At 36.2% G+C, this 11,808-nt stretch overlaps 1 protein-coding gene and 1 pseudogene across 2 annotated transcripts; one reads left to right on the plus strand and one right to left on the minus strand.

Moving 5' to 3' along the window:
- Window positions 1–4,569, minus strand: LOC132051632 (protein mago nashi homolog). 2 transcript variants are annotated; one of them, XM_059442790.1, is made up of 3 exons: window positions 4,285–4,569; window positions 3,257–3,424; window positions 1–371 (listed from the first exon to the last, which is right to left on the minus strand). In XM_059442790.1, the coding sequence occupies exons 1-3, from the start codon at window positions 4,501–4,503 to the stop codon at window positions 312–314; spliced, it is 447 nt and encodes a 148-aa protein (XP_059298773.1). In that variant the 5' UTR covers window positions 4,504–4,569; the 3' UTR covers window positions 1–311. The 2 variants fall into 2 exon arrangements, with proteins under 2 accessions (XP_059298773.1, XP_059298772.1); XM_059442789.1 differs by having other exon boundaries at window positions 3,257–3,433; window positions 4,285–4,564.
- A 3,181-nt stretch (window positions 4,570–7,750) lies between these two features.
- Window positions 7,751–10,833, plus strand: LOC132054405 (flavanone 3-dioxygenase 3-like; annotated as a pseudogene).
- Window positions 10,834–11,808: the final 975 nt, after the last annotated feature.

Below are 11,808 nucleotides of genomic sequence, written 5' to 3' on the forward strand. Positions count from 1 at the left end.
CACACAAATTGGCTCGGAGACCATCAAAATGAAAATCAACCAAACCCGGTGCCTCCCTTGTTACTTACAAACAAACAATGGCCTAGGTAGAATAATGTGATGGAGGAACAGCCACATAAATAAAGGGCAAAGTGGAAAGAGAGATACCGGACCTTTCATCACAAAATAAGGTTTAAAGAAGATTGTTCCTCCGACAATTCATCAAACGGCACCATAAAGATTCACTTTTCTGACATGGGATACACCATTAACACATTAGAAACATGAACCCAACAACAGATCGGGAAGTGTCTGCTCGTCTGAAGCATGATTTAAATGGGTTTGATCTTGAAATGGAGCGAGATGAGAGAGAACACAAAACACTTCAGGTCCTGCAATGACAAAGACAATGAGAACACAGGTGTCAAATGGTGCAGAAGAACTCCATGAATGAAGCGCAGTGGTGCAAACCAACATCAATTGCTCAACCAATATCATTGTTAAAACCTATGTTCTCTTATAAGAAATAAGTTAACTTGCATAGCAGTTGAATGACTCAAAAGCATCTTCTTAAAGTGACCATTTTTTAGATTGTTCTTCCAAGTGACCATTTAGAGCAGAGAACAGCATGTGCTTTATTTCTTCTCTATTTCTGGTGGGGGAGAGTGTTAGGAAACAAACTATAATTCCTTTTAGAAACAGCCAAAGCAGAAACTTTCCTTTGAAGAAAGGGAAACAACACAAACAACCCACCACCACCTTCCCCCCCCCCCCCAACCCAAAATTTCCCAATCCTCTAACCTTCTTGTACTTTAATCGTCTGATGTGAAGGCTTAAGGATTGTAACTGAATGGTCTGAGATGACCAGGCTTTCACATTGCATTTAATCAAATCCTCTTTTACCAATATTGCCAGACTACAACAAGTTTCAATAAAGCCTGAGCCACAGCATTTCTTTCAAAGCAAGCTACCAGCTCACGTCCACTCGCCTGCTACCTGAGTTGGAGCTGATATCAAGTTTGATTCTAAAGCTCTTTGATTATTTCAATTATATGAATGATAACAAACATTTTTTTACATTGGAAGAACAAGGCTGCTGATAAAGAACATGGAATCCCAATGGAGCTTAATCGACCATTGAAGGAGAGACTAGAAGATAACAAAATTTCACAAGTTAGGCCTGGGTATCAAATGTGTTTACATAGGCAAGGAATGTGTATGTAAACATACAAGAAACATAGAAAACGCCACATATCGTCCTGGTTCTTTGCACTTAAACCAACTGCACTCTTAATAGTGACACGTTAACTCCATGTCACTATAACTTAAACCGACACTTAAAAGCAAAGCTTGAACTCCTTCATGACACTACAACAACCAAAACAACATACCCAGTGTAATCCCACACAGGTGGAGTCTAGGGAGGGAAGAGTGTACGCAGACCTTACCCATACCTCGTGGAGGTACAGAGGCAACTCCTTCATGACACTATAATCTTAAAATTTGTCCAAAAACCAAACCATACTTGAAATTTAAAGAAAGATATTTGAGAACAAAAATAAAACCGTCCATCATCTCTTCCTCTCCTATTTCATCTCCTTACCCATACACAGAATTGCTTATTTAACGGTCACCATCGCTCTCCATCGCCCCCCCCCCCCCCCCCCCCCGGGTTTAATCTTTTCCCACCTTCTCCATCTTGCAAAGACAAATGGCACTGCCCATACGTTACTCCATTGAATCTAGATTGCAGTTACTGTACAGAGAAATTTCTGACTAGTGAAGCACTGCATCATTTTCAAGTGGATCATTCTGTGAATCTCTCTCTGGTTATTGGGGTTGGAAATGAGAAACCAAGACAAACAATATTTTCAAGCATAATCGGAACCATCCTTGCACACCCTGATTCAGAGAGCTGCACAAAAAATAGGAAGTATCGTATTCTGCCTTTTACCCCTTCTTTCTTCTTTGTCAAGCCTTCTTTTTTCATTTTTCTTTTGAAGGTAGGTTTTTATCTCTCTGTTTGACATATCACAACTCTTCCTCCTTCCGACTGGCCCCTCAAACTAAACTTACTTGCTCTCCATTCTGCTAATCACCTACCTCAGACCCCACACATCCCTTGGCCCTTCCTCTTTTTTATTCCTCTTTTATCTAACTTTTTATCTCTATGCTTTCCCTCTCTTTCTCTTCACAAAATGATCAGTTTTCACCAAAGAAGCTTTAAGGGTTTCACTGAGGAGTGAAGACATGGATGGTTGGCTCTATCTATGGTTTTCTAAGTTACATATACACGAGCCTTTGAGGGATGCCACATGGGTTTCTTTTAAGGGGCACGCAAGCTGCTATAGGAGTAGCTATATGAGGGATGGGGGATAGAAGGGAATGGAGGAGAGGAATGAAAGCTATGTGATAAATGGGTAGTTTTCTGTTTTACAGTTTTAAAACCCACCTGGTGGGGTTCTGGACCATTTTGCCAAACTAGTGATATAGAAAACTAAACTGTTTACAAGGAAATATTAATGACGAAAATGCTGTCAATGGTAAGACGGAAAGTGGAATTTCCTTATATTATGTATACTCCTTCTTTCCTATTTTCTGGGGATAAGTACTCTCCTTGTTACTGCTAGTCTTTGATCTCTTTCTCCTAGAACGAGTATAATCCTCTCTTACATCATGACCGAGTGTGGAAGGGAAGTGGTTGAAAATGGGGTGACAAGAGAACAAGAATAGACGCCAGACGATACAACTAGTCAACCCAATATTGAACATAAGCCAGCAACTTTGCAAAGAAACCAAAACCAGCTGCAAATGCAAAGAGCATTTACAAACATATTGGTCTTGGAAGTTGATAAGAGGGCATATCTAGTCCAATCTGAAGTTGAAAATTCCTGGAATTGATTATAATAGGTAACTCAGCAATTGGGGATTAGACGTCGGAGGAGTTTCTCGTGTAGTAAATAAGTTCATAGTGGAGAGGCAGTTCTACAGAGTAGAAACAGATTTTGTAGTCTGCTTTCCGTAACTTCCTATATGAATCTAGTTTGAACTTTCACAATCAATCCCTATCGCATATATATCGACCATTTGAAAGGAGAAACAACTGAAGTTTTGCACATAGAGTTGCTGTATTAGATTAACAGAGTCAGTAAAATGCATCTTTCTCTTTCATTCTGTTTCCCCTTTCTGTACAAATTAGCCTGCATAATCTTTGTACCTACTTGGTGCAAAATTAACTGAATTTTTTTCAGACAATTGAAGCATGTAAAATTATTACCTGAACAAGATAATAGAAGATACGAAGTCCCTCAGGATCTTTGCTGGTCTGCACATCCATCAGTGAACCAATCTTAGATGTAGTAAACGATATGTGCTCATTTCCCATCACAATCTCAAGCTCCTGTCTCCCCACTCTATCTGGTTCAGGCCAATTGCTATCATCTTCCTTCATAATCTACAAACAGATAAAGACCCAATTGTTTTTAGATCTTTACAAAAATATACAACCCAACATAATATATTACACCTACATAGCCATATTTCAGTTTTACAACCAACTTTTTTTTCGCAACAGTGCTTATACACAAGGTATATAACATTGTACGACATTATACACACATTATACAACATTATACACTTAGGGGTCTTCTGGTAGCTGGTTAGAGTTATGCATGTATTAGTAATGCAGGGGTAAGTTATGAGGGAATCTATGCATTATTTCAAGTAGGAATTAGTTATGCTGGGTTTAGTTATTCCATCTTCTATCCAAAGATAAAATAATACATAGATTCCTGCAGAACTAATGCATGTATTAGTTACGCGGGCTTCTAAATTGCAAACCAAACACCATATCAATTTTATACACGAATAACTTACCTCCTAACCAGCTGCTAAACATGGTATTACTTATTCAGGATTGAATACCTATATAACTCACCTCCCGACCAGCTACCAAACACCCCTAAGTGTATACTAGTGTGTGAACCGGGTAATTATTCTTTCCCAGTAGACATAGAGCCTAATTTTCCCCCTTTTTTTACTCCTTCAACATAAAATATAACGCCAGGTAGACCAATATACAGCATTATAACTGGGAGGAAAGCATTATACATAATGTATCAACCTTGACTAAAAGTGCTGTAAAAGGAGTTTATACAGAAATATAGGCTAACCCGAGCAACAAACTCAAAACATGGGCTACGTGGCACAAATACTTTGTCCCAAAAGACATAGAGAGTAATTTCCCCTAATACCTAGTACCAAAATAAGAAAACCTAAAAGGGGGGAAGAGAAGGTATTTAATACCTCGCTATCGTTAACAATACGGCGGCATTCTTTGAGAACGGAAGGGGTAAGGAAAACCTCTTTACGAATCATCGTATCGTTTTTGTAGTTGGAATTGTTCGCATAACGGAGTTTCCCATCAGGACGAAACTCGAATTCTAAAAACTCATGTCCGAATTTGCCTTTGTGACCAACATAGTACCTCAAATAGAATTCCCCATTCTCTTCCAATTCCCCCATAACTCTCCTGTTCTTCTTGCCCGAATACTACAAATGAGAGAGAGAAGAAATTGCACGATTTGTCCTTCAATTTGGTGGTTTTTTATTTTTTAACCTTCAAATGGACTGGTCTTTAATTTTTTGGCCCACACAATCAAACTAGGCCCACGGGTAAAGTTCTTTAACGGTGTGGGTCATGACTTGTGAAATTTGCACGCTAGTCCTTTTTCGGGGATGGTCTTTAATTTTTGTCCTACAAATTGCTGGTTTTAAATTTTTGTCCTTCGTCTAAAGTATTCCGAGATACTGGGTTCGAACCCGGCTCAATAAAAAATATACAAAAAATCACAAGGCAGAATTTCGTAGCAAAATTAGGCCTATCCGGACAGAGTAAAAAAAAATTCTGCCTTGCAAAATTTCAAAAGGCAAACTTTTGCCTTAAGGCAGAATTTTTTTTTTTTTTTTTTACTTAGCAGGGGTTCGAACCCAGAATCTCGAGGTATTTTCAGTTACATTTGTAAGCGAAGGGCAAAAATTAAAGACCAGCAATTTGAGCGGCAAAAATTAAAGACCAGCTCCTTTTAAGGACAATCCGCGCAAAAAAAAATGCTTTTAACCTTCAAATGGACTGGTCTTTAATTTTTCCCCCACAAAACCGAACTTATGCCCACGGGTAATAAGTTCTTTACTGGATCGGGATATAACTTGTGAAATATTATAATACGAAAATATAAACGTATGCCCATGAAAGATTTTTTTCCTTGAGCGAAGAAAATTAAAGACCCGCTCAAAAGAGGGAGAAAAGTGCAAATGACCCGAGCTTGAACGGTAGCCCCTCTTAGCTGCTTTGGATCAAAGTCAACTACATTAATAGGGTCATTTTCACGATTGTCCTTCAAAGGCACTGGTCTTTAATTTTTATCTCTTAAATTGGTGATCTTTATTTTTACCCTTCGCTAAATTTTTTTTGATTTCGGGTTCTAACACTAAATTTTTTTTGATTTCGGGTTCTACTTCTCGCTCAGTCAAAAAAAAATTAAAAAAAAATTACAAGATAGAGTTTGAATTCGCAAGGCTCATGTAGAGTTTCAAACTCTACCTTAAGGCAGAATTTTGCTATGAAATATAGAAGCAAGGTATTTTAGGATGAGCTTCGTTGTTATGATCATGAGGGCGGAGTGAGGGTATCAAAGAACAATGAAATATAGAAGCAAGGTATTTTAGGATGAGCTTCGTTTAGGAGGGTCCTGTTTATTTAAGGTAGATAGAAATACATAAGTTAACCCTTGAAATTGTCAACAAAAAAAAAAAAAAAATCTTTTACACAGTTCAACCTACATGTGCCCTTTTACGCTCAGGGCCAGCCAGAGAGCCAAGCCAATAAAGTGGGGGCTTTAGGGCCCCATTTTTTTCATCTGTAGTTTCATAGATGTATTGAATTTCCCAATTAATTCAATTTCGAGACATGTATAAAGCCTTCTTTCCCAAAGAAATTTTTTTATATTCGATATTGAACCCAAGACACTAAGTTCGAGAGGATGAGGCTTAATTTTTACATACAATAGATTTATAGGTTAATTTTTCTTTTAAAAAATATTGAGCAAAAAAAAAAAAAAAAGGCCTCATGTTAAAGTTTGCTTTAGGCCACCGATCTTATTGAGCCGCCCCTGTTTACGTTGCTTTTTTCTATCGTCGCTGACTTTCAAAAAATAAAATCTCTTTCAAGATATGCCTAAAGAAATATCCCATGATAATTTTCATCAAGATTAATTTGAGGTTATAAAACATCCAATTTGAGCTGGATTGCTAATGTTTTAATGTTAGGGATAAATTTAGATCAAAGCACACTGCATGTAGAGACATATATTGATCTATGCATCTTTCATTGTTGTCTCGTCCAAATGCAATGCTCCAGCCCACCCTTTTTTCTTCTCGGAAAGAACAAGAATATGACTCGCTATTCAGGACAAAACCTACTTTTCTTGAAAAAGTGGCAGCAATTATTGCAGTGACATCGTAAAAATACGCACAGATTTATCTAGGATTCAACACTGTTATTACACGCGGCATATACGGTTGCTCAAAAAGCTAAACTTTGTCTTCTTCTCTATTAAAAAAGAAGCCACTAATCATTTCCTTCTATATCCACAGCGTCACTTGCCAAGTTTTCAAAGTCTCAGGATGACAACATGTATGACATTATTTAGGGGCGATAAAATTAATTCATAAAAACATGATCCGTCATTTTGATCCGTTTAATTTTGTCAATTAAATAATTAGGCCAACATGTAATCTAAATTGGCCCATGAAAAATCTTATTAATTTATTTTTTAAAAAGACTTCTTTTGTTGTTTGATATGTTATATATAACAATAATAAAGAAAAAAAGTTTTAGTAGGTACTTAAAAAGGTATAAAGAATAAATAAAGAAATTAAAACTTAGTAAACATTGGGTTGGTTGAGTTATGACCTGTTTTACTTCCCATTTTCTCTCAACTCATTTTAGCTCAAGTAATTTTTGAGCGGCTTGCGAGGGTTATGACCTGCCCAACTCATTTCAGCCCAAGTAACTTTTGGACGGGTCTATAGTCCGCCCATTTATTAACTCAACCTATTTTGATCTGTCCAAATTCATCCCAACTATCACATTTGACACCCCTAATATTATTAATCTCTCTATCCCAATTTATGTGGCATTTTTCGAATTTCTTAATTTGATCGGAACATTTGGACATAGAATATTTTAGTTTTTTGAAATAAAAAAATACATATTTGAAAACTATGTAAAGGAACTATAAGTTACAATAATTAATAATTTAAAAAGCATATAAAAAAATTGCTCAGTCAAAAATAATTTGTTTGACTCTCATAAATAAAAAACCATCACATAAATTGGGACGGGAGTACAATATATCAGGCTCTTAAAAATAGCAGCCTTTTCGTCACATTGAATACCAAAAAAGCTAATGCTGTCTTGTTGTAGATGAACTTGGACAAGACCCCTGAGCCAAATACGCCTGATAAAGTAGGAACATTAATATTGCAACTTGGTCATCGTCATGCCCCTAGGGGACTAAATACTCTTGGCTAGTGGGACATGTTTGTTTCAAACAGAAAATGGTATATTACTTGTCCTCATACGTAGCATTTGACTTGATGCATGCATGTATCTATTAACTTTCTTGACAATGAGCTCAAATAGTATAAATAGCCAGCACACTAGTACTACTTGTCTTCATAATTAATCCATTCTGTTTCTCTTTTTCAGTTTACAACTCCAACAATCCCTTCTCACTTTCTAGTTGTTAAGAATGGATGGAGAAAATGAAAGCTCTAGGTCATTTCCTATAGGGAAAACTCCACAAGAGAAAGGAATGTCGCATGTTCCCAAGTGTTACATGGTGCCATCTCCACAAAGGCCCAGTTTGAATAATCCAGAGGTTGCTTGAGTCCCTTTGGTTGGTTTGGATTGGTTAAATGATGATCCCGAGAGGAGATCAATAATCATCCTAGATATTGCAAAGGCGTGCCGCCGCAATGGTTTCTTTCAGGTAGCTGCCTATTTCTTCCGACTCTTTTTCAAATTTGCTAAATACTGGTTGATTGTATATTCCATTATAATTCTATGATTCAGAGTATCAACGGCGGAGCTAGGAATTTTGTCAAGGGTGTTCGAATTCATATAATCTATATATTAAGGGTGTTCAATATGTAATATATGTCTGTAATACGTAATAATTGACATGTCTACACGGTATAATTTTTCGACGAAGGGTGTTCGGTTGAACACCCTTGCCGGGCTATGGCTCGGCCACTGCAAAGTATATCTCTTTTTATTTTGTCCCTTTGAGTTTCATATTTGAAATTATGATCGAATCTATTCACTGAAAAGAATCGATTCAATACATTTCATATGTACCCATAGGTGCTATAATGGATTTGAATCAGATCATATTGAGTGATTGCCTCCATTATGAGTTTAAGCTCTTGTGCACTGAGAGCATATAGATAGTTTACACTATCATGTTAAGTTGACTTACAACAATATGTAACCTTTCATAACAAGTCCGATATAGTAACCTAGAAAATAGACTAAAATCTTATAACTGATTAAATTGACAAAAAAAAAAAAAAAATTGTCAGAGTATAACTTAAATCCTCTTACTTTTTTCCCGTTTCTTTGTCTTTGGTGAGGGTGCGAAAGATGTTAGAAAATTATATCCGAGTACACAAAATATATGAAGAACACCAAGATGAAGGTTTGACAATATGAACAACGAATACGGAATTGGAGGCTTGAAACACGTACAAAACGCTTTCTTAAAAATGATATTTGCTCCCTCTCTTCCGCGAGATTGTTATGGGGTTGTACGCAAATAGTTTTAGTGGATATGACAAGCCTTTTGGAAATCTGCACTAAGCAAACAGTGAAAAAATCTATCTTAGAAAAGCAAGAACTTTTCTGATTTTTAAGTGCAGGATTTTGTAGAAGAAAAAATACTTTTTGGAAGGAAGAACAAAGTAACGTCGGATTAAAAGTAGTTAATTTTAAATAGAATGGTGGTAACACAAGAATGAAAGGACACACCATTTCATTAAAAGACACCTTTTCTTTTAAAATACTTTAATTAATTTATATTTAAATAAAATCACAACGGAGGAGTGGAGCTGTACGTTGCTACTCCCTTTCATGAATGAATATAGCATGGCCTAAACATTTGAATACACTGAAATTAAATGGAAGAGAATAAAATAATAACCTATATTCAATATTATTTGATCCAAATTCCTCTCTTGTAAATATTAACATGTCTCTTGTTTCGTCATTTAAAGGTTATCAACCATGGGATATCACAGGAAATACTAGATGCAGCAATTTCAGCCGCCTTTGATTTCTTTGACCTGCCAACTGGAGACAAAGAAAAATTTATGTCAAATGACGTGTTCAAACCTGTCCGATATGGTACAAGCTTGAGGGATGGTGAAGACAAGGTTCAATTCTCCTCAAACATTATGCAAATCCTTGAAGTGATTGGATTAAACTGTGGCCTCTAAACCCGCTGGACTATAGGTACGTATCTTGCTTTTTTTCTAGACTTCAAATAGATCATTGTGAGCGGCATGTTATGAATTTCTCTCAAATTATACTTATACACATTGATATAGTGTAAATACTCCCTCGATCCGAATTTATATGACACGTCAGCCAAAAAAAGAATGACATTTCTCTATATTTAATAATAGTAATTTAACTTTAAACTTTCTATATGTTTTAGATCACAAGTTTTAAAAGCCTTCTTTTAATTCTTTTTTACTCTGTGTTCAATCAAACACCACTACATAGATTGGAATGATGGGAGTAATTTTTTTACTAGCCACTAGCGCATAGTATTTGTAACCTAGTATAACAGACAACTTAGCACTTTATTTTTTAGGTTACTAATTCCATTTTTTAGAAAAAATATATAAAATTATCTTTTTCGGAATCTGACAAGTAACAGTTTGTTTATACTGTCAGTGAGTATATCTAAATATTTTTTCTAGAAAATATTTCTGCGAGAAACATTTTAATTTGTAGAAAAATGAATTTACACTATAAGTTTATTTGATAACCGACAAGAGTATATACCTCATCATATCAAGCCCGTAACGTAAGAAAAAAAAAATCTATTAAACAACCTATTAAATTGCACGTGTATAAGTTGTCAATAAAACATTCTAACTCTTTAATTTGAATATTGAATTCCAGGGAGAAGATGGGCAAATATGCAGAGGAAGAACAAAAATTGACCATGAACATCATTGGTCTAATCACTGAAGGCCTAGGACTTGGTCCAACATATCTAAGCAAAAAATGGGAAGAAGGGGTGAATGTAATGGCAGTGAATTCTTATCCTCCATGTCCTCAACCAAGCCTTGCACTAGGGTTGCCACCACATTCAGATTACAGTATCCTAACAATTGTCCTTCAGAGTTCATTAGGCCTTGAAATTTTGGACAGTGAAGATGGACAATGGAGGGTCGTCCCACACCTTAAGGGTACCCTTGAAGTCCATGTGGGTGACCATTTGGAAGTACTAAGCAATGGTTTGTATAAAAGTGTGGTACATAGAGTTACCCTCAACTCTGAGAAGGCTAGAGTTTCAGTTGCTAGCTTGCATAGTTTGGGAATGGATGAGAAAATTGATACAGCTAAAGAGCTAGTGGATGAAGAGCATCCAAAGGGTTATAAAGAAAGCAGCTTCACAGATTTTCTCAAATTCTTGTCTGAAAATGATCTTGGACAAGGGAAGAGGTTCCTCATGACAATCAAGAACCACTAGTTTTGTGTTTTTTCGCTGGCTTTTTAGGTAGTACTGATGTTCGGCCTAAAAATGCATATATATAGCTATTGTTGTCTCACATTTTAATACTTTTAAACGTCTTTTGAGTATTAATTATATTACTTTATGCTTAATATTATATTTTTACTATGCAGGAATAAAGCGGTGTAAAGATAATGAGATTTGGAGCAAAATAGAATAAAGCGTGGAAGAAGAAAGAAGGAAAAGAGGAAGGGGGACATTCCATAGAGTTTGTTCCCCATTTTGACTACAAAACAAAGAAAGAAGCAAAGAAACAATTGAAGAAGAAGAAGAAGAAGAAGAAGAAGAAGAAGATACCTGGCAGCGAAAAATGTTCACTGGAAATTTGCCTTGGTGCCCAGGGTGGTCACTAAAAAAAAAGGGTAATTTGCGGAGGTTGAAAGTTGTAATTCGCGGAGGTCTTAACCTCCACTAGTTGCTAAAAGAGGCTAAAACCTCCGTGAATTGCAACTTTCAACCTTCACAAATTACCTATTTTTTTTGTAGTGGGTGCACCAGGCTTATTTTCGGCTGTTTTCCTTCTCCGATTTGGATTTGGTTTTTTAGAGCCCAGGCCTTTTGGTACCCTATAAATACATATTTTACAAGGTTTTTACATAGCTTTGGATAGCTTGAAACCCTTAGTTCAGAACTTTTGACCTAGAGAGAGCTTGAAGCCGCCGTGGAGGCCGTAGTTACAGGGTTTTACCTTCTTTTCTCTGTAATACTTATTTTGACATTTTTGTTTAGATGATTTGTTGTTTTTCCTCTATGTCTATGTGGAGCTAAACTCTTTAGTTCTAAGGTTTTGCCTCAAACATGAAAGTTGACATTTGATTATCGTTTATATCTATTGATTTTCATCTTTGGGTTATTTATTTATTCTTGATCTTAATTGTTTGATTATTTGACGAAATAGTTAAGCACTATCTGTGGCGTGTGAATTGAACTTGGGAAAGGGAATTTGCATGCGTAATAAGAA

Source organism: Lycium ferocissimum, chromosome 4 (assembly GCF_029784015.1).
Source record: "Lycium ferocissimum isolate CSIRO_LF1 chromosome 4, AGI_CSIRO_Lferr_CH_V1, whole genome shotgun sequence".
Lineage (NCBI taxonomy): Eukaryota > Viridiplantae > Streptophyta > Magnoliopsida > Solanales > Solanaceae > Lycium > Lycium ferocissimum.